The sequence below is a fragment of the Pyxicephalus adspersus genome, chromosome 4, assembly GCF_032062135.1.
Source record: "Pyxicephalus adspersus chromosome 4, UCB_Pads_2.0, whole genome shotgun sequence".
Lineage (NCBI taxonomy): Eukaryota > Metazoa > Chordata > Amphibia > Anura > Pyxicephalidae > Pyxicephalus > Pyxicephalus adspersus.
This window is the reverse complement of record NC_092861.1, coordinates 58,744,597-58,767,723: the sequence shown is the minus strand read 5'-3', so window position 1 is coordinate 58,767,723 and position 23,127 is coordinate 58,744,597. Positions and strand designations below refer to the sequence as shown.

Here is a 23,127-nt window from a genome sequence, read left to right as displayed (position 1 = left end):
TAGATTGTTTATATACCCATTTCAATGTGTGTACTTTTGATTGATATTTTCCTCTATCCACTTATCTAGATCTATCCACAACTGACTGAAGTCCCCTCTCCAAAAAAAGGGACAGTGTTTTAGGATTGGTTGGTTAACTTTAGATCAGATTGTTTTATTGGATCAAAAATCAGTTTGTAAGTGAACATCTGCCCATGTGTATCGGTCTTAAGACATTACTTTTGAATCACTTGGAAAACCTCAATGCACAATTACTCGACAGCTCATCACAATTGACAATATTGTCTTTGGAAGCCTTTCTAGGTGAAGATGAATATATTTTCATTTGCCTTCCTTTGGTTCTATTTCAGTGTATAGTCATGATTTATCAAAGTTTCTTGTGATCATACAGGATCAAAACATGAAATGTGAATTCTGTTTTTTTTATTATGCAACTGTAATAATTAACAAGCAATCTGATTTCTTTATTTATGCTGGGGGCTCCTAGCTTGAACATAGCTGATCAGAAAAATGCTTATTCTATTTAATAAATTTTTATTTGTCTGCAAAACCTTTCATAATGTCATATCAGAGCGGACAGTATCTGTCTGTTGTGGGGTTGTCTTTTGGGCAGAATATAAGGAATGTGCAGGATTAGGAGGTGTGCATCACCTGCCTTGTCACTGACAGGAGAGGAGACCACCAGGAGCACTGTACTTTGTTATACCAGGAAAAGTAAACAGTCCGTTCAGACTAAAAATTAGGATGTGTGTGGGGGTCGGATGTACAGAAAGGTAATAGCTGACTTCATGTAATGACATGACATCCAGCCCTCCAGGAGAAACACTGGAGGTTAGGATTGAGATATATGATTCTAGAGGAGGTGGTGTTCTCAGAATATTACATTGGTGGATTGTTGCATCATAATTTATATTTAAATTAATATATGGAAGCTCTGCTCACATAGGGTGTTGATTGGCCTAAACACTTTATAGAACTGGTTTTACAAGGTTATTGCACATCAATATGGTATAACCTACTGGATTTTTGTAAAAAGGAAGAATTGTTTGTGTTCTCTATACTAAACAACAGGATTTAGCAGTTAAAGTTAAAACGTGAGCTTTTGCTGGTTTGTGGTGGGCTACACAAGACACTTAGTTATCAAGTTCTAATATTTACATAGAGCAGAATCTTTTTTACCATGCATTTATTATAGTCTAAACCAGTGGTGTGGATCTGACAATCCACACAATCCCGAGACACAACCCACCCACCGCCCTGAGCCTACAATCGGTATGGGAGACATGGTTCGCGGCTCTGGCCAGTGCACCCCCCAGTGGAGTCCTTCTCCTGACCCCGTTGGGGGGGTGCAATGGCCAGAGCTGCGGACGACCAAAGTTTTCTCGCGGACCACCGGGTGGTGACCGCTGGTCTAAACTATACCTCCCATCAAACTCAATGGACCTGGATTTTTAAAGCTCTCCAAGGCTGGAGAAGATACACTTTCATCATTGAACCTGGCTGATCCAAAAAACCTGGAATGGATCCGGTCCAGGATTGAAACAGTTGCTAACAAATAGCAATTGACTAAGAAATGAATTCCAAGCTGGATTACCCAGGTTCACGGATGAAAGTGTATCCTCTCCAGCCAGCTTTAAAAAATCAGGTCCATTGACTCAGAGCTGCTGATGTATATAGTTGGCAGACCAAAGTATGTGTGATGTACAGTTCTGCAACAGCTGCATTGTATCTCTAATTCTGAAATTGTGCTGAGCTTCAGTAATAAAATCAGTAACTAAGTAGTAAAATGTCTCAGAACAGAAAAATAAAGACAGATTACAGATGTAGATGGAATGAAGTTTTCTTCACTTTTTTATCTTAAAACGTTTCAACTATTTAGGACAAAATGTTACAACGTTTGACCCCGTTCATTTAATTACATAAATAAAAGTTCTTTATAAATATCTCTTTATAAACAATATAAATAGCTTTACAACATAAATACAATGATGCAAGGTGAGACTTTACATATAGCTCTGTCAGACCCCCCTCCCTCCCCCAACATGTATACAAGTACCCCAGGAGACATAATCCTTGCACTGCTGGATTGGGTCTCTCTGACAAAGCTGGGCTCCCCAATGCAAATCATGGAGTGAATACAGACTTCATGTGTGCTTTGTCTATTCGGTCTAGTGTGTCTGGGACAGCTTCACTCAAACCCTTTGCATACAGACTGATTTTTTGTCCAAATGTGGTTACCAGATAGATATCTCTGGGCAGCGGCAGGATCGTGCGTGCTCTAAGAAAGTTACATAATTGTATACATTTATCAGTATAAATTTATTAGTCCAACACAGCTGGGATAACCTAGGGCTATTGTCTAAATTCACATTACTTCTTTACTAGACCATTTCTGTGCACATGTAATGTTAGTGTATCATGTTGGCTGAAACCCCCATGATTTACATTTACACAGCTGCAAGTCATTCTACATACAGTAATTCCCTGTTTTACTAAAATAATTTGCAGCTCTGTAACAAAGCTAGAAATAAAAACACAAAAAATAAAACATTGCGTGCATATCATTTAGAACATTGGAGCTTATTTACTTGGCCACAAGATCAGGGTAAATCTGACATTAGACTAACAAACAGGATTCAAAATCATTAAGCAGCCACTAAAGACCGACCTTTCTCCCAGAAAGTACTTTGGTCTTATTTCCGTAGAGCTGGATAAGCAAAACTGACCTCTCTGGAAGAGGCTGGTCATTAACATACACATGGCAGGTTGGTAACCAAAATGTGTTGCCTCATTACAGTAGCTCATATACTTTCTAGAGACACTGAGCTGTCAAGAGTTAAATCTCAGGCTAGATACAGGTATGTGATGATGTAACTGTAACCTGGGGAGGATTTCCATGCAGCTGAGACATCAACAGGCCATGATTTAGGAATGGTTTTGCACATACAGAGCCTAGTCACCCTACATGTGAAGAAAAAGATTGAGAGTCTGCTTGGCCACCTAAAAGGTGAAGCACGTGTCTGAACACTGATATGTAAACATCTAGGCAGCCCTCGTTACAGATATGTACACAGAACGCACACGTATGGCTCTTGTGTGCTGGGAACAAAACGAAGACAGACATGTGGTAACAGCAGGTCCTATGTCCCATCGTACCGGCCCGTCCCCCCACTGCAGAATCTTTGGCTTCTGGAAACGTAAGATTCTCAGCTGGGTGTCTACACTAAGACAGGATAATGACCAGTGATCAGAAAACCGTTGTCAGTGCTGGGAGCCTGGAAGAGAAAAGACTTTGGATTAGTATTGTTATTAGTGCAAGGCAAGCCAGGTTTCTGACTTCTCTCATGCAGCACTTCAAGGCTTGTAACAGCACATGGAAAATGCAGATGGAATTATGATCCTAGTTATTAATAACACAGCCCCGGGATTTTCACTGCCAGAAGCCTGGGAAGCACAGCTCTGGCCTCAAATCATTCATTTTCCTCGAGTTGTCACTATATTCCTCCCACAGGCTGCAAGCAAGCCTTGCACATACTGCCCAAGTTTAAACTGTGCAGTAGGTACTCAGCTCTGCTTTTCCTGTTTCTGTATATACATATAACAATTTTGAATATAAATCAGTCTATCCTATACACCTAATTAAAGCTGAACTCCAGGCAAACATAAAAAACACAACTAAATGCAGCCTAGTAAATTCAAGCATTGTAAGTGTCTGAGTGTGACTTCTTGCCATTCTTGTGCTGCATAACTCAAAATGGAAAAAAGAGAAGCAGCCAAACTGTTGTGCTGCAGTACATTAGAGCAGAAAGACAGAGGTAAACCCATCATTCTACTGCTTGTCCTTTCACTAGCTGGGGAAGAGAAGGAGACCGATAAGTGGTAAACTGCACAAAAACAAATTTATGGTTTTCTTCCCTGCCGGACAGAGCTTTGCTGTTAATACCTAGACTAGATGAATAGAAGTAAGACAACTGTTTTATAAAGATTTGATTTGTGTATTTGCCTGGAGTTTAGATTTATATTATTAGTCCATCAAAAACAAGTGTTGGCTGCAAATATCCAGGCCAGCTTGGAAAAATTTGCACTTTATGGTCTTAGCAAGGTTTAAGTAACTGCTACAAAAATCATCCCAAAACTGAACTATCATTTATACTTTTAATCTGCTTCTGTGATTAGCAGGATTCAATATTCATTGACCAGTCACTAATGGTGACTCGAATTTTAAAAGTAAAAGTGATTTGTACATTGTCTGCACTACAACACTAAAATACTGGTGTGCACATGGACAAATATCTTTTATGAATATATAAAAAAAATATACCGATAAGAGACATAAATCTGTTTGCTAGGTACTATGTTAATTATATAATATTAATAATAACAATAATAATAATAATAAACTAAGTATTGAGTGAGTTCCATGTCTAGTATAGCATGCAGGAAAACGATGTAATTCTTCTTACCACCACAAGATGGCGCTCCAGCTTCTAGCACCCTAAGCCACTCATGGCTCCAATGCGGTCCAGTTTTAGACCAAAGCAGCCCTTGGATATGCCTTTCTTATTGATGCCTTTAAATTTGCGGGAATTGGGGTGTTCGTTCAGTAGCCTGGTCCAAGCAGCCCGTGAACGGGTGTCAGCACGAATGTCCCTCAAAAGTCTGGCACGAGTTTTGGGGTCAATGCTTCGTTCTCCCCTTTCTCCAGAAACCAAATATTCGGCCAGTTCCTCTCCCAGCAAGGCACGCAGTGACTGCAAGAAATAGGACAACATTGGAATACAAAGAACTGCAAATGGTGTTCAGAATTTCTTGTTATGTTATAAGATAGACAATAGGCTGCTATTACATCAGTAAGTATAAGGTGATATAATGACAACCTGCTCTAAAATAACTAGGATTCTGTAGGACAGCCTAACAGTTTTTAGACAATAAAATATTGCACCCACTCTATATAGCAATCATACATTCTGTGGTCAGTGTATAAACTCCTGAAGGTCCTATGTACAGGTGAATGAGGCTCATATTAAAGCCAATACAGTGTGCTTTAAGCTGCTTTTACTTGCTGATTTGCCAGCTGAGAAAATTCTTTGAACTGCTTCTTAAGTTGCTTTGAACTGCTTTAGGTTGGGTTCCTATTGGCTTGTATAAGGATGGAAAGCAAAAAAAGATCGCATCTATAAGTTCTAATGTTTCAGTTAACCCAAAGCAGACATTTTACTTACCAATGGAAAAGAATAGTATGAATCACCCATTGCAACAAAATATTCCCACCGAGTTGCTGACACACCCCATCCTATTGGCTTTAGAAAGGAGATGATGAGCCCTGGAACTCTCATTCTTGGAGCTCCCAAAAGATATATGATATCAATGTCAGACCTGTTACTCACCCACATCTATAATACAAATATGGATGGACAGTGTAATCTGCTCTCTCATGCAGAAAACCCAAAACAAATAAGTGGAGTAGAAAGGAGATGCTGGGAAGTGCATACAGGTGAACAATGCCCGTGTCACTTTCAATCCCATTCACTCATTGAAGGCTCTAGACTTAGAATATACTTTCCATTGCTAATCTTAATTGCTTAACTAAGATAACTTGCTAAAAGGTTATTTGCCCTTGAGATGTCATCTCTTGCTTTCTAGTATTAAATATTAAACAACATAACCTGTTCTTAGGGTGAGAAGATCATGTCAGGCACACCCTCTGTTTATAAATAGGGGTATAGAAGGCAATCACAGGTTTTATTTCTGGACTGCCACAGGTTTGCTGACTAGGTGGTGGACTCTGAGCTGAATGCTGTCACTATATGAGATCATGTGTTTCTTCACCTACTTAGTAACCTTTCCATAACATACAGGGTTGTATTTAGCATACAGGTAAGGTAAGCACACACCTGTGACAGCCCTGTGTTAGGTCATTAAATATCATATTCCTGCTGACTTCACAGACTAGATCTCCCCACTAGAGTTCCTAATGTACCCCTAACATGGCTGCATCCAAAATAAATTAAAACTCCAACATCAAGATGACCAGATCATCTTTATTTTATATTTCTGCTTTCCACTAACTACATGATAATTTTACAATATATATATATATATATATATATGACCGTAAGATTACAAGATTACTAGTAAGTAACAATAATCGTAAAGATTACTTAGTAATTACTAAATACTAAGAGTTCCTAGTACAGCACCAAGTTATAATGTAGTCGTGATAATTTGCCTCTGAGACATATTATAAGTCAGGGTCACAGTTGCTCAAAACAATCTATCAACTCGACTGTGGTGTTAATTTGGCCACTTATTCATTCATTAGCAAGTAGCAATTAGCAGCCATAAATGTGCACATTTTGTATAGAAGAGCAGCTTGCATGGGCAGCAGTACCTTCTCTTTCAGTACCCAAGAGCTTACACTCCCTGTGGTTTAATTTAAGCAAGGAATTATTCTCATGAAGGACAAGGAAAAGTTAATGCCTTGGACTCTCACTATTTATCTGCCTGGCAGTCCCATGCTGCATCTGCGCTGCAGTGTGCCCTATGATTTAAATATAATGTCAGACAGCCACCTGCTAAACTAATTTGGGAAGCTCGTTAAGGAATATCATTTATATCTCTGGCCCTTTCTGCCTTCTCTCACTCTGTGTCTTTATTTATATATTCTATATATATATTGTATAATCTTTATTAGATACATGGGTGACCCTGCTTATATCTATTTTGTCAGTTTATATGCTGCCTTTCAGCACAGGGTTAGCCAAGGGCAAACCGATGTCGACTTCTCATTGTAGGATACAGAATTAGTATCTGTCTCAATTTTTCCATGATTCCTATGGGATAGCCTATGTTATTACACAATGATAACATTTTTGTTCAACCATCTGCTTTTATGAACTCCTAGTTCTACATCAGAGCATCTTCTGGTACCCAGCCAGACACCTGGAATCTCCATGAGAAGACTTATGTGTGGACTTGGCTGGAAGCTTCTAAATGGGTGGTCCACCAGTCCCCTCTTTATCTGGCCCCCTCTGCAATACTTTACACTCATTATAAAGAACATTCTGATCAGTTACCAATCGTGCTATACCCTATGATATGTTTAGTCTGCTTCTTGAATGTGTAATAACCTTTGGATATTCCAGTATACTAAAAAGCACACTTGTACTCTTCTCTGAATTGTATCTTCAGTACAGTATGTTCCCAGTCCATGTAGACATGGAGTGATATCTACAACGATAGCACCAATCTGAGTTTGTGGTAATCAGGCAGTCTAGTAACAAGCAATCATCACAACTGTTCATTAGCAGTCCCAATTATTTGTGGTTATATTGGAAATTCTCTACACCTTATACAGGATCCTTCCTTTTCTCTACAGACATCTGACAGTATGCTGGTACTCAGTGATCCCTAAAATAAGGACATCAATGTGTCAGTCATGACAACAGAATCCTAGACATCCCTACTGTGATGGCATCCTGCCTAAAAACAGAGGAAAAGTGCCTGAAAATCCTCTGCAAAGTTGACTTACCTCCTGGGATGTACTGCTCTGATCCTACTTTGCATTGACTTGGTGGCTCTAAATACCCCATACATTTGTGTTGCAAGCTTTCCAAGAAACTCCTATGGGAAAATCTCCTGTCTGACACATTACTTGGAAAGCAGCACTAATCTAGGAGATGCTAATGAGGGAAATTCAGAACATCATAAGACCAGAGTTTTGTAGGACTGAATCTCCAGAACTCTGTTATAGCTAAAGAGTTTCATTGGCATATACATTTATTTTGTTCACACAAAGACTATTTTATTTTTATATATAATGTCAAAGATTAAAACATTTTCCTTATAATTAGATAGTGTAGAGGGCAATTAGAATAAGTTAATATAAAGTCATACATAGATTAATATTTACCGGCATATTGGAGAATGCAGTAAACTTTTATTTATCATACAATAAGTAAAAAAAAAACAAGTTGTAAATAGTAAAGGGGTCAATGTACAGCCAAATTTGCTAAATAAGATGGAAATGTATCCCGTGTGTTGCCAACATTGATGTTACTTACAATGACATTTATGTAAAGTATCAGAATTGTAAATGATCTGTCCACATCTACCTACCTATCATTGAGTGGAGCAGATCAGTAAGTGCACACTCATCACTCATCTACTTATGGCCAGGTAATGGCCAGACACACATAGGGCTCATAGTGTCAGGACGGGTCACCTGAATCAACCCAAATACAAAGTGTAAGAAACTTTGCTAGTGAATGCAATGGGATGGTTAGCGGAACACACAATTAAATATAAGCAAGGAAAGCACAGGTGAAGATCTCAGGTGACCACTTACCTTCTGATGTGCCTGAGATACAGGTTTTGCCTCTGATCTTAGACAAAGTACAGCCAGCACAAGTCCCCAGCCAACGATATGACAGAAGTGCATCCTGACTCTGGTAGGACTCAGTCGGTTGAGTATAAAAATCCTCAAGTGTTAGCGCTATAACAATTCAGCTAGCACAAGAGCTGAAATGACTTTAGATCCCTCCTCCTCCTTCTCGTCGTTCCTTGCTTCTGTAACACTCATATCAACACCCCATTCATTTTATAATGCCACGGCGGTGACGTCACCCAACAGATAGGAGGTTCGCAGCTTGTAACTCTTTCTTTGTTTACTGATCACAATGGGCGGGCATTGGTATAAATCAGGGTGTCATGTCCCCCCTATTCCTGCACTGCTTCCAGGGATCAACAGCCTGCAGAGACTTCATAGCAAGGCTTTCAGCTCAGAGGGGGTGAGAGGTCTGCTCTGTGTGCACCAGGAGCCTCAATGGTTAACCTAGCCCTGGCACTTTCCAAAATCTGCTTTATTCATTAAAATAAAAGGGAAACACAAAGCAGAAATGTTTGAACATAAATTTGTAGAACTTTTCTTAATGGGAAAACAGGGGTAGCAGTCTAGTCTGGGGTTCTCAGACCAATATTTCTCCCTTCTTTTTTCTTTTTTTTCCTTCCCTGAATTGTCTAATTACTGCATTCTTTGCTCTTCTGGATGTCACACTTAGTACTGATGTCTGCATGTTTGCAATCCTCTCTGGGCTGTCTTTCTCATTATGTGACTTTGCCATAATGTGTTGCTATGGAATAGGAGAAACCTTGTTTCAATAGCTGGATCAGGGATGACCTGCCTGTAGAAGCTGCATACTGAGTGTTCTGAGGACAGAGGAAGGCTGACCCCATTGTGTCAGGGCTCACTGTGCAATTGGAGGTTTATAGTATAGCATTAGTTGTATACTCTACTTTTATCTGATGATGGGATGCGAATATCACAAGGGTGAATAGTCTGAATGATAAGTAAAACTCAGCATACTCAGTATAGCCATGAATTGCTACCTGCAAATCATTATTGTCTTCTCTCTTCTTCTCTTTCCATCCCACTTTCTGTCTCCCTTTTACCATTCTTTTTCTCTTCCCTCTCTTCATTTTTCCCATCATCTCCCTATCATTCTCTTTCTCCATATTTTCCATTCCCAAGCCCTCTCCCTCTCTCTGTTTCATTCTCCCTGCATCTCCCTCTCTCTTCCATTTTTACCTTCCTAACCCTTATGCCTGTCTCTCTCTGTTCCCTTCTCCCTTTCTAACCCCTATTCCTCTCGTTTGCTTTCCTTCCCATCTCTGTCTTCTTTTTACCTAACACTCATTCTTGTCTCTTTTCTACTTTCCATTTACTTTACCTTCCTAACTCCTTTCTTTCTCCTCCCCTCTTCCTTCCTCTTTCTTTCACCTGATAACCTGATATATATACAGTGTCTATTTTTATGTATATATATATATATATATATATATATATATAACAAATATGAATAGAGACAATGGCTTTGCTGAGATTCAGCTTTGAAGTGGTGGAGTGGCATGATCCTGTCACTTGTAGTAGGGCACACTTGTCAGGCACGTTGATAGCGATCTTTTGGCAGGCAGTGGGAGAGATAGCGATCAGCAGACTTCCTCTATTACTAATAAGATCATGGTCATGTACTGCATAGAGATTTGCTGGAGTGCTGTGTCAGTGCTGTTCACAGTCTGTGGAGCACTGGATCGCTGCTGTGTACCATGCACCATTGCATAGCATAATTAGGTCTCGGTATTTGTTACTATCACACAGGAGAAGATTGATGAGTGCATTTATGTATATACAAGTTTGCTTTTCACATTGGTGAGTGGAACCTTTTCTTGTTTTTATTGAAGAGGCATAAATGCAACACAAGACAATCCAGTATCTGTTGCACAAAAGTGTGGAATCACACAGATTGGGGATTGTGTCATCACTGTGTAAATATTCAATTAGTTAGGGAGATTGCAAGCCTGCTTTTATGTGCATGAATGAATGCATCTGTAATGTATACTTGGTATTAAGGATGTGATCAAACACTTACCCCCTCACATACACTAGCACACTCTACAAATGTAAAGGAATGGATATCTTCTGGGTTTTTATTTTCAATAAAGTGCTCTAGTAAATAAATATCAGAACTTTTCTATGTTATTGACTCACTTTTCCTACTTTTAGAAAATCTCTGTAATGCAGCCAACTGTTACAAGCAGTCACCTGTATGAGAGCTGTGGTGATTATAAAAAAAAACACTTGTTCAGATGACCGATACAATACTTTGTACATTACACAACTTCTGTTTTTTAATAAGCCATTTGTAGCAGCAACACTTGAAGTACCACTGTTGGCACCATGCCCTGCAAGTGAACTGGAAATGCAGAAGTACTTATTTTCAGGGATGTTCCCAGTAAGTTGGATAATGTCAGTGACAAAAAAGTACATGTCCTTTTTCCTACAGTAAAGGGAATATTCATTTCTATACAACTGTGCCAGAGCAGGGCTGAGTCAAACTTGGTCACACTATCACTACCACTCCCACTATTTGTATGTATATCTAAAGCCAGAGCTTTTCAAAGTTTGAGATAGAGAAAGAAACCTTTCTAATCACAGTCTTTTCCAAAAGCTGGAGTTAAATCTGTCTATATTTGCATTTGTGGTCCCTCCCTGATCAATATGGTAATTAAATTTATAAATAAAATATTTTTGTTTTTATAACATAGGTATTCCAAATCCAATGATGGTATCCACTTTTCAGTTTATACAGTATTGGCAGATACTTGCTAGTGGAAGGGGCAGATAAGGTGCTATGCATATCTTCCTGCGAACATTACAGCACCTTGCCTTATTATTCCTCTCACATCAAAATGCCTAAATGGGTGTGTGTCAGTCTGGACTAGGCTGCCTTTTAATGTTAAGTATCCAAGGGAACCCCATAGCTCATCATGTGCATCCATAATTAGGATAACTGAAAGTCAGACACACTTTAAGTGCAAGAAGTGCTCATACAGTATTGCCCCTGCCCCCTTCACATTCAATGCCCAAGTAATTCACCATTCTCAGACAGGTTACCCAAAAAAGTATTGAAATTTTAAGTTTTATATGAATGCATCTAAATAGGTAACTCGTGTTATATTCTGATTGTAAAATCATCTGACTTGGGGCAAGCCCGGGCATTTGGGATGTCAGGACTCCTGATATGCAAATATTTATTCCCTATAGGGACAAGCATGAAGATAACAATCATAGAATTAAACACCTAAACAGTTTAGCATTGCCAACTTCCTTATTTTTTCCCTACAGGCTTTTCTTAAATATCAATGAGATTATACAGGACATGTTTTTTTGGAGAGTTTTGTCTATTAATCTATTTAAAATGGCCATGAGATTGACAGGCAAGTAGGAAATCATTAAAAAAACAACTACTGAGTTTTTTAAAGTTTTATTTACGTACATGGTGCACTCGGGGAATAAACCATTACTATGTCTACTGAGAAGAGGAAAAAGCTCCAAATAAAAATATCAGCTAATAATCACATGGTCCAATGAATACAACTTGCAAGCCATGCTCAAATCAATTACAACATTTGTGGATATCAGGCCACGTATGGTTCTTTGTCAAATATGACCTCATTATGTTTACAAGCTAATTAAACTAACTATGCTAGCCGGTCTTTAGACACAAGGTGATAGTTGACTGCTATAAATACAAAAGATAGATAATGTGCTGATAATACATGCGCAGTATTACAGCTGGCTGCAATAGATACTGTAAGGTAATATATGCTGATACTGCCAGTGTACTGCAGTGTTCTCTCCAGAATTTTTTTTAAGCTGGGTGGGAAGAAACTTTGGGCAGGTGGTCATAAAGTAGGCAGGGCAACACATTACATATTTAGTGTTTCCAGCCATGCCAGGAACGCAGTAACCCTTATAAATCTCTCAGCTTTCTACCACCCCTATTCTATATGTTCCAACTTTCTAATGTCCACCCCCTTAAAATGTCCCATTTTCCCATCGTCTTAGTATTATGCCCTAAATGTCTAATGTCACAGAACTTTTCAGTAACCACGTAAAAACAGCTGGGTGGTGCACCCGGCTAAAAGAGGCTGGGGAGAACACTGTAATGGTATATAGCATTCATGTGCTTGCTTAAATCAGTCAGTAATTTCATGTCAAATACCTACTGAAATATCTCAAAGTCAAAATTATTTTCTTTGTCAAAGGGGATTTTATTTTTAAACAACTAAATACCAAATATGATGAGAAAATAGAATACTATTAAAAAGGTTTGAAACAAAAATTGAATAAATTGTCAATCACACACTAATAAATCCCTATTAAAAACTCCAGCATTGTATTCCCTAAATTCTTAAACTTAATAAAAGTTTAGAGGCTTCGGCAATCTGCTGAATCTTTGATAGTGCACTGTTTTTTATGTTGCTGACTACAAAAAATGTTAATTCATAGTTAAAATAATTCTGATTTGCATCCAGTTAGGTGTAAGTGGCTAATAGGCTAAGGAGTAACAGTTGAGAAACTGAAGGTTTGTTTCGGAGTCGTATACATAAGGTATGGGGTTCTGTGTACTTGGTCTTTATGGATACTCATAACTTGCAAGGTCACTATGGATATCTGATTGGTTTTTATGCAGGACAGAAATGATCATATTGGCTTACAAATATTGCCAGTGCCTAGTGCAGCTGGGTTACAGGGGCAGCATCAGGTTTCTGAATGAGTGATTTCCAATAACTTTTTTTATACCTCTTTTCTGATCAGCGAGAAAAGGGAAGGGAGTAAAGGATGCAGGAAATGTTAACAGGAGACAGAAGATTTCCTGTACTTCAAGCAACTCTAAACCATCTCTCCTTTATCTTGATTGGTGGTCTGCACAGATCAATGGTAGCTCAGCATAGAAAGCAGAGACCATGCTGCCTCAAAGGGTATATTCTACAAGCCTTTTTTTCCAAATTAATCTCATAACACAAGGGGCAGAGTGTGTACAAAAGAGTGCCAATATGTAATGGTGCGTAGCTCACCATAGTGTGTAAAGATGGTCCTGTTATCTTAGAAAACTTTAAGTGAAATTAAGTTTAGATTTTTGTGGTTTGAGTTTTGTGGAGTTGTTTAAAATTTAAATTGGTCCTATTTCCTTCCCTTTACTTTCCTTTCTCTATCAACTGGAAGATACAGCTGTGAATACTTCATGCAGCTTCATGCAGGGATTCCAAATTCAAATAATGACCAAGGGTTTGACAAACAAACTAAATGAATGGTAACCCAAAGGCAGTGACTATTGTACTAACTTTTCTTTTACTGACTGATTAAATAGGTAAAATCCATTTTTCTCTGTTGCGGCCTGTAAAGCTATAATGACTTATTTTACAGTATAGTATAGTAGATTACACAAATGCATAAACCACAGAGTGGTACATTGGGGAAAAATTGTGAGATTCTCATTTAGTGACGTACCCACAGACACTGACTTCCAGGGACAGAAAAATACCTTATATATGTATGGATCATTCTGCAGGGCTCTGGTGAGTGGTTGTTCATACCTGCATTGACATCTTACATCTTAGTTATACAGGAAGTATTATTCATGAGTTTGTTTCTCATCCATTGGGACAGTATGGAAGTGAACATTCAGTATGGTGTCCACTGTTCCTTGCCAATGATAAGACATCAAGCTACAGAACACAGCTAAGTACATGCTGTAATATGTGAGTCATAGGGTGAGCCAAGACAACCTATGCAAGATGTCAACATTTCCTGAAAGAATATGTTTAAACAGTTCATGACTGTATAGGAAATACAATATACATTCTGGAGTATGTAGGTACCTCATATTTCCTTTCAACCTTTACATGTATCCTACATTTATTTCCCTCTCTGACCTTCTTTTCCCCTTTTCATTCTTGCTGCCTTTATACCCCTCCTTTCCCTTCATCCTTCTTTTCCCTTTTTCCTTTTTTTTTACTTCTTTTTTTCTTTACTCTTTAACCCTCACTAGATTAGATACACTAGTTCACTCCCTCCCTTTTCTCCTTTCTTCCTTTCTAATTTTTCCAAGTTGACCTGGATCAGTATACACATACCTCCTGTTACATATATAGTGAAATAAATGTTTCATTTGTAATTTAACATTACAAACATTTATTAGAAGATTCAGGAAGTGAAACTTGGCATAACTGGCAAGGCTATATCATGGTTGGAATAGCTGAGGGTTAAAATTACCATTATCCATACATAACTAATAATTTGGGTCCCCAGACCTTTAATTTCAATTGATTATGATTACACATAAATGTGACTAACATGTAATTTAGAGAGCACTAAAAAAAAAATAAGTTTTTACACATCTTACCTGAAAGCACCTGCCAAGCTCATGCTGATGTCAGTCATATTGTAAACAGATACATATCTCTTGCTGCTTCTGCTGCTCTTTTTATATGTCCTAAATATTATTACTATTTTTTATTACCAAATACTTTATAATCATTACCATTTTCATTTTGATGATTTTAGAGAACAGCAAGGTAAGCAAACATACCTGGATTACCCTTTGCCTGCTCAAGACTATTCATTTTCCTGGGAGATTTAAAAAAATTCCAACAAGGAAATTTAATTCCTGCAATATATACTTAGTCTGCCTCATCCAGATAGACATGCTGCAATTGCTGCAGTTCTCAGGACAGCTACTCTTTAAAGTTCTTAAATCACATCAATTGGCTTTTCTCAATCTGTTAGAGCAGCCTCCAAGACACTTTTGGTTTGCCAACCTTCTCACCTTATCAAGTCCAAGAGTAACCTAATTTCTGCCATTCGTAACAGTAGTCTTGTTCATTGTTATTACCCATAGCTTATAACCACAGAAAAAGACTAGGGCATAGAATGATAAATCACAAGCTTTATCCAAAAAACATAGTTACTTTTCCCCTGCCATACAGCATCTGCAAAACTGCAGCTGCTAACTAAATTCTCTTGTTTTAAGTACATGGAACCTTAACTGAACGATTTTAAGTTTGCTAAGGAACTGTTTATTATAAACTGTTTCCAAGTTTTTTTCCCCATATATTATTGTTGGCCCCTTTTATTCTGATTTTTTTGTATCTCAGTACTACTGACCTCCTCCAAATAGTTTCACCCACTTCTTGTCTACATGCACTAACAGCAGCATTAGTGGACCTGCACTCTAGAAATGTAATTTACAAAAACAATACCTGTTACTGCTAACCTGTTAGCATCAATGCTCTCCTGCACATCCTAACTCAACCCAAACAAAATGATCTGTTCAATATCATCATTGCTTTCTTTCCTAGGCACTGATATACTGTAATATGTTTGGGCACCACAGCTGTTCTCTTGCTTTTTGTGTCTGATAACATGCATTGATGTGTGCACATTACAACAACTAAAAGCAATATATAACTTTTACAATAAACTGTAAACAATAAACAAGGCTACAATAAACAGTGGCAGCTGCAGCATCATGTCACTAGATGGGTTGAGCCCAAACACTAGAATGAAGACTGATAAGTGCTACTGAAGAAATACTTTGGGGAGGTAAGAGGAACCTACTATACTAATAAAAGAGGAAATGTTTCAGTTTAGGTCATTTGTCATCATTATTCTAGAATGGCCTTCCCACTTATGACAACAGTGTACAGAGTCTGCATAATGTGTTTGCATGGCTGTTGTAATTTTTACTGGGAGGTCAGATATATCCTTAGGTCACTAAAACCATAGCCCTTCTGCTGGAGGTGACACAAAGTCAAGTTACAAGATATTTTGGGTCCTAAAGGGCTGCCCCCAACATTTTGCAGGTGCCCTGTGCTGGAACACTCTTTATTTTAGTGTAAGGCACTGTTTAAGTGGACATCACAAAAATCAATGCCCCCACCCACACACCTTAATACACAGCTGTGCAGCTTCATGCAGTATGGGGCGCTGGCAGTAACTGAAGTCCCATTCATTTTCTCTTTAATCATGTAATCATGACTGAGATTTTTGACCAGAAACATTTCTGATTTCTTGCAAGTGAATACAAAACAGGTTTCGGAGATTAATAAAACAAGAGAGAAAGATATAAAGAAAGATGAAAAAGGGGAAGAAGGGTAACAACAGTAAAGCAAAAAACAAACTCCAAAGTTGTAGTTATAGTCTTGGCAGTCATACATATAAAGGTTCAGCAAATTGAGAAGCTGCAGACAAGTCTCAAAGCAGCATCACTCTAAAAAGAAAACCATTAAAAGCTCTAAAACTGAATGTTACCCCTTAATGCTCCAATGGCATAGCTGTTGGTGTATTTGAAAGGAGAAAGCAGTGTGATACGTTCCTGTTCTGGAAAAGATAAAATTACCAATATTAACCAATGGGTAAAGAATTGTTCAGTCTGGATATTTAGATCCAGTGAAGAGCTGGCATCCAATTTATCAGTATATATGAGTTAATTAAGGGAGTGCTCACAAGATGGGGGCTATGATGTCCACTTCCACATAAAGGCTCACTTTGCAGCGAGGAGACAAAGAAGTATCCAAGGCTGGTGGGAACCAACATTTGGGGGAAAGGAATTGGTCTCAATGACTGAATATCAATAGAAGAAGGTCTAAATGGTGATGTGCACTGATGATGTAATCCATATAAGCCAACACTTGGTATCACAAGGACTATGGACTATGTATGGGCCTATTGGTCATAGGCAGTGAGCCAAAGAGGCTTGTTGATGTCTAGATATTGGGCAGGAGGAGATACAGGCAGGTTTATCAGAAGGAGAACTGGGGGTATTCGTTTTGGGGGTAAGCTTGTTGAAGCAACTTTACCTGGGTCTCCCTCCATCTTTCATTGGTAATGATTTTGCAAACCAGGTTATAGCCTGATATTAATTCAGTGACCAGGTTCTCTGCAGGAAAATTCTTTGCCCATTGCTTGATGGAGCTATCCAAGGTTGGGGTATATAACAAAAAGAGGGGCACAGAAATGGAAGGACTAGGTCAATGCAGCAGATTTTCCAATTCATTAGCAAAAAGATATTTATTGTGGCTGTATACACATCTTGCACCAAAAACTGGTGCTTGAAGATAATATAGACCATCTTGAGACGAAATTTTAAACAGCTGCATAAAAGATGGTATAGAAGGAGGCTGAAATTTCTGGTCATGAAAGAGTTGATAGAAATGAGTGAGGCCTGAGGCAGCCCACCAGGGGTACACACGGTATTCTTCTCCCTAAAGAATTGTGGGGTTGTGTTTAAATATATCATGTATTTAAAAAATATGGAGTTTACTTCTAACTTCTCTCCAAGCAATGATGGTGTCACAGAACATAATATTCTTGTGTAGGTGTAATGGAAGCTGAACCAGGGGACAGTGCAACACTTGAGCCAGGTGTCATAGGGCACTAATTGCAACATCCAGGTGAAAAGCAGTATATAAAGATGAAGCTTTCCACCAGTCAATGACATATCTAAATAGACATGACATATTACACTGGGTAACGCATGTTGAATTAGATCTTACACTTGTTTTTTACTAATTTTTGGGTGGTGAATCCAAAAATGACACCGATTTTTTGCCATCACATCCAGTTTTTACGATACAGGGTACCTTCCATTTTTGTGAAAAAACATACAAATGTTAAATAACTTGTACTGTTTATTTACATTTCTTTTGTTTATAAAAAGGATTTATTGTTACTCTATGACATTTTTTTTACAAAAAAAATTGAAAATGAATCGAGTAAACAATTAAGGCAAAAAATTTACACTTATAGCTTTTCCTGGAGTGTTCAGTGTTAGGACAATCCCACCGGATGCTCCAACAATAGTCAGCCCATTTACCCTGATACCGTCCTTCCATGACCTTCAAATCTTGGTGCAATTGTTCACCTTGCTCATCACTGACTGCACCAAGGTTTTCCGGGAAGTTAGAAAGATGGCTATGCAGAAAATGCATCTTGATGCTCATATTGTACCAAGCATTTTGTAGCCCTCCAAGAGTTTTTGGACAATTTCTGTGTAATTATTTGCCCGTGTGTTTCCAAGAAAGTCCTTGACAATGGCTTTGAATGATAACTAAGAAATTCTTTTTGACTTCTGACATCAAATTGTTCCCCATTGGTATATATACGAATATTAGGGACTTGCGTACCCCAATCACAGGTGCTATATACAGCTCCATTTGTCAAAAACCTAACACCTGATAAGTAAGGAGAAGTTTCTAGCATACAGGCCAGGGGTTTTAACACTTAAAACATAACGGGGATAGCGGGTTCATGAGAGGAAACGGGGAGGAAAGAAAACTAGGTCTTGCTTTTCGAATGACAGGTTGTGTGTATAGTTTATGGAGGTACTCTAAGAAGCTGCCACTAAAGCCAAAGTTTTTTAAAACGCCAATAAAAAAGTATGTTATCAAAGGTTTTTTTCGGCATGTGATAATTGCCAGTTCTGCATGTTGATGCGTTTTGGCATGTTCCAGAACAGCTAATACTTTTCTAAAATTTGTGGGTGCAGACCTACCCCTATAAAAACCCACTTGAGTATAATTGGCTAAGGCATGAAGGGAGACAATTGTTCAGCTAAAATTTGTGAGAAAATGTTTTTTTTTATTTTTTTTATTTATTTTTTTAAGGAAAAAAAAATATAACACAGACAGAGAAAATCAACATAGGTAAAAAAAACATCACATAGAATTAATAAATACAAATGTTGGTAGTACAGTACATTAACACTTAGTGGAAATAGTACAGTGGTAATATTATTATTGATAATAACAAGTACAGGGAGAAAAAAAATAACAGAACAATTACTGGCACCGGACCAAGAGAATATTTTTTATCAAAGTTCATGAGTGATATTGGGTGATATGATTCAGGCAACATGGGGTCCCCATCCTTTTTCAATGTAACATAAAAATAAGCTTCCTGGCCAGTTGGTTGACCTGTACCAAACAGATGACCTGTTAGCATTATATACATATACTATATAGCATTATAGACATCATTAGGCATGGGTAGAATGTTGTCCAAGCCAGGGGCTTTGCAAGAGCCTGCCTATTTAGAGAATTAACATTTTCTTTTGCATGATATAAGCATTAGGTGTTGAAAAATTTGCTCTGGGATCTTAGAAAGCTTAATCTGGCGTAGATAAGAATGATCTTCTTGTGAGCTAGATGGAGTACATGAAGATGATTGAATAAATAATCTCACAGTGTAGTTTTAATCAATTCCCCCTGTAGAGAGTGTATAGGAGGAAGCTTTTGTCTACCTCTAGCTAAATCTGAGACCAGCCTTGTTACCAAATTTCACCATTTCTGTACCCCAATCTAGCTGTAATGTCCCAATGCACAACTTGAACCACAGGTGCCAGCCACCTGTATTGCCATCCATTTACATACCCCCTCCCCCGATAGCTGAAACACCCCTCTTTCACATTTCTTAGCCCTCCAACTGTAGTCCCCTCAGCCCAATTACAGCTTTCATTCCCTACTACCAACTGCAACCCTTCTATCCACAGCAACCAGTCACCTGCATTTCTTCTCTCACCATCCCAGCCAATTGCAGTGTCCCACCCACCCACAATGCTTCCAGCCAACAGCACTGCCCTTTACATGCTCCACAGCTCCATAGACACATTCAGGGCCCCATTATCATCCTTAGCCTTGTGTACCCCCTTCCATATAGGCTACTGTAATACCATTCAGCTACTTATGCAGTCTTCTTGCCAACACAGTTCCCCCGTAGCTCCTTACAAAGACTTATGTTCACTGATTTGCAGATGCAAGCTAGACCTCATTTTGCAATACAACAAACAGTTTTATTATTGCAATTGAAAAAAAAAAACATACGGTATGTATCCAGTTACTCATAGCCTTTATACTTAACTATTGAAAAATAAAAAAAATTACATATAGGATGCAGTCTTACAAATACAAAACATACATTTTTTTGTAACGTAGTTTTATTACTTATTGATCCTGCCTGTAGGTCTATTATTTATATATTATTAGTGACTTTATTTAGTTATAAAAATGTAATCTTTTATAAATATACTGTAGTTAATATTATCCTAACAACAATGGCTAACTTTGTCACTGTAGAGATAATTATAATTTTCTTCATGCAGAACTCAGATGACATAACAAATATTTAAATGATTACAACATTGTGCATTCTTATTGTGATTATTGTAGCTTTAGGAGGCCATGCTAGATATACCTGTTAAGTCACCTGCACAGCCTTTTGTTGCAATTAAATGTTCTGATTTTCAGCAGGCTGTCTTTTGTGCCCCTGCTAATTTTTTTCTGGATTACAATTCATGATATGGTAACATTTAGGTTTGCTAAAACACTGTGTACCATAAATGGTTGCCATTTTTGTTTTTTTGCTGCACATTTTTAGATGCAATGTTTTGTTGTAGCAGTACTGCTGATCTCCTGCAAACTGTTGTAGCTAATTTTGTGTTACAGACACCCCTAAAAGACAGAAATAACAGATCTTTAAATTCTACTTCAATAGCAGCATGGATAGATCTACTTACACAGCAGAACCCTGATGCTATCACCTCTCTTCTGCTTCCTTCTACCTGCATGTTCATTGTTTATACCTGTGTACTGCAGCGGTCTGACTGCTTCTCAGCTCAGGCTTTTCCTTGCTGCCTAGATGCTACTGTTACAGGCATTACAGGATAAATACAACACTTTCATTATATTCTTAACAAATGCATAATACTCTGTTTTTTAATCTCTACTTCAAAATTTAAAAATTTGTGTTACCTGGTAATTTCATTATTTATACCAAAAAACTATGTGTATGAAATAGCTGTCGCCAGAAATGATTGTTCGTGATTGCTATGGGTGACAGTTTAGAGGCGATGCTTGTACAAGTTAGCTGCTCAACATTCAGACAAACAGCCTGTTCCATGGACAGGAGAGAGTCAAAAAGTGTGAGAGCCCCACTGTTTTGTTATTCAATGGTGTAACAATAGCAGACATTATTGTACAATAGTTAGCGATCCAACATGTGAATCATCTAACAACCTTGTTCAAGCTGTTGGAGGACACCTTTACACATGTAGTTTTGTTTAAGATCATCACAATCATTATTATTTTAGACAAAGAAAATCTAGAGTGTGTATGGACCATTAAGGTCTCTAAATCAATCAAAGAACCCTTGGCCAGAAATTAAGCCTGGATTTCCCATATGGTTGGATGGATTATGACATCTGACAATTGTAGGGGCATTGGATAATGCTCCTTAGCTCCTGATAGACATATTCTTAACAAGACTACATGATGTAACAGCACTGCACAAAATGTCAATGATATATGAACTCACAAATAAAGTCAAGTTATATTAGCAGGGTCATATTCATGGAATATAAAGTGTAACTAATGGTAAAAAACAAAAAAGTTGTGAGCAGGCAGGTTCTTGTGGGTGATCTGCCTTCTGCAATAAAATAAAATGACCTGCCTTTTTAAGTAAACTTACTTCTCCTCATTCTGATGCAGGCACTGCCATCTTTACCAGGGCCTCTTGTAGGTTCAGGGTCTTTGACCATCTTGATGGGCCAGAATGATGTAACTCCCATTCAAGTGCATTGGTGTCCTGGAAATGTTGCATATGCCAGGATCGCATATTGAGCTGTGCGTACATTGAGCTGCAAAGATGACAAACACAGGTAAGTATGTTTTATTGCAGAAGTGACATTGTTTGTCCCCTCTGAAATATAGAACATTTATTGAAAATAAACAATAAAGAATCCTTGGCATATCTCTGGACTTAATCTGCCTTTTTACATTACTATTTCTCAGTTGCACCATGCACCAATATGCACATATCAAATCTTGAATTCAATTTAGGTAGTTATATTGGGTCTTATGGAGTTTTTATTTAACTTATTTAACGTATTAGTTTTAATTAACTTTTTAATTGTTGTAATTTTAAATACTGTAATAATTTATTATATAGGTGCATTTACCAACATATAAGGTTAATGTGCTTATCACATAAAAAATGCAATGATATACTTTAATTTACATCAATGGAAAATGCACTGCAAAATCCATGATTTTACAGTGAATAAATGCAATATAGATAATATGTAAATATTTCATCAAACCTAGAGCTACTATTAATGACAAACAAAACAGTAAGCAATTAGAATGAATAGTTTTCTATTTAATATGGTCTACTAACATCACTGTGACATTTTTCATGTTGTAAAGGTTATTGCCTTTATGGTGAAGAGAATATTGTTACAATAATCAAATTGTAACAAGACTTAAATGTTTTCTGAAAATAGAGCTCTTTATTTTAACAACTAATTATATTGTTACTTAGGGCTATAAGCTAATGCCAATGGTCTATTAGGTATCAGTTTTAATGATGAAATTTTTAAAGGATCTTGTTTATTCAATTACATAAACATTATGTTATTTTAATGTGACACATACTGACCAGAGGTTAATGGAATTAAAATGGAGAAGGTAAATAGGATATGACAGAAAGAGAACAGGTTTATTTGGCCTGTTAAATCATTGGACCTGAATACCAAAGGTTAAAGCTTGCTGGACCTTAAGTCAATGTCAGTGCAGCAACCATTCCCTACCTAACCTTAACACTGAACTGTGGGCAAACATTATCTTGCACCCTTGCCTTGGGTCCCTCTGCATTGCTAGGGTTATTTGCTTGTAAAGTCTAGGGGATGATATAAAAGGAGTGAACTTACCAGACTCATCACTCCTGCAAAA

At 37.8% G+C, this 23,127-nt stretch overlaps 1 protein-coding gene across 1 annotated transcript; it reads right to left on the bottom strand.

Annotated features, from left to right (window-relative positions):
- Positions 1–1,824: 1,824 nt before the first annotated feature.
- NPPC (natriuretic peptide C) lies at positions 1,825–8,567 on the bottom strand. The gene is made up of 3 exons (XM_072408315.1): positions 8,348–8,567; positions 4,464–4,751; positions 1,825–3,275 (listed from the first exon to the last, which is right to left on the bottom strand). Exons 1-2 carry the CDS (start codon positions 8,438–8,440, stop codon positions 4,488–4,490), a joined length of 357 nt encoding a protein of 118 aa, XP_072264416.1. The 5' UTR covers positions 8,441–8,567; the 3' UTR covers positions 1,825–3,275; positions 4,464–4,487.
- Positions 8,568–23,127: the final 14,560 nt, after the last annotated feature.

What these genes read in the sequence shown, in the direction of transcription:
- NPPC (XM_072408315.1), bottom strand. Translation starts at nt 8,440, where the DNA reads ATGCACTTCTGTCATATCGTTGGCTGGGGACTTGTGCTGGCTGTACTT. An exon ending in TATCTCAGGCACATCAGAAG is followed by an intron (nt 4,752 to 8,347) that starts GTAAGTGGTCAC and finishes TATTTCTTGCAG; the next exon opens with TCACTGCGTGCCTTGCTGGG.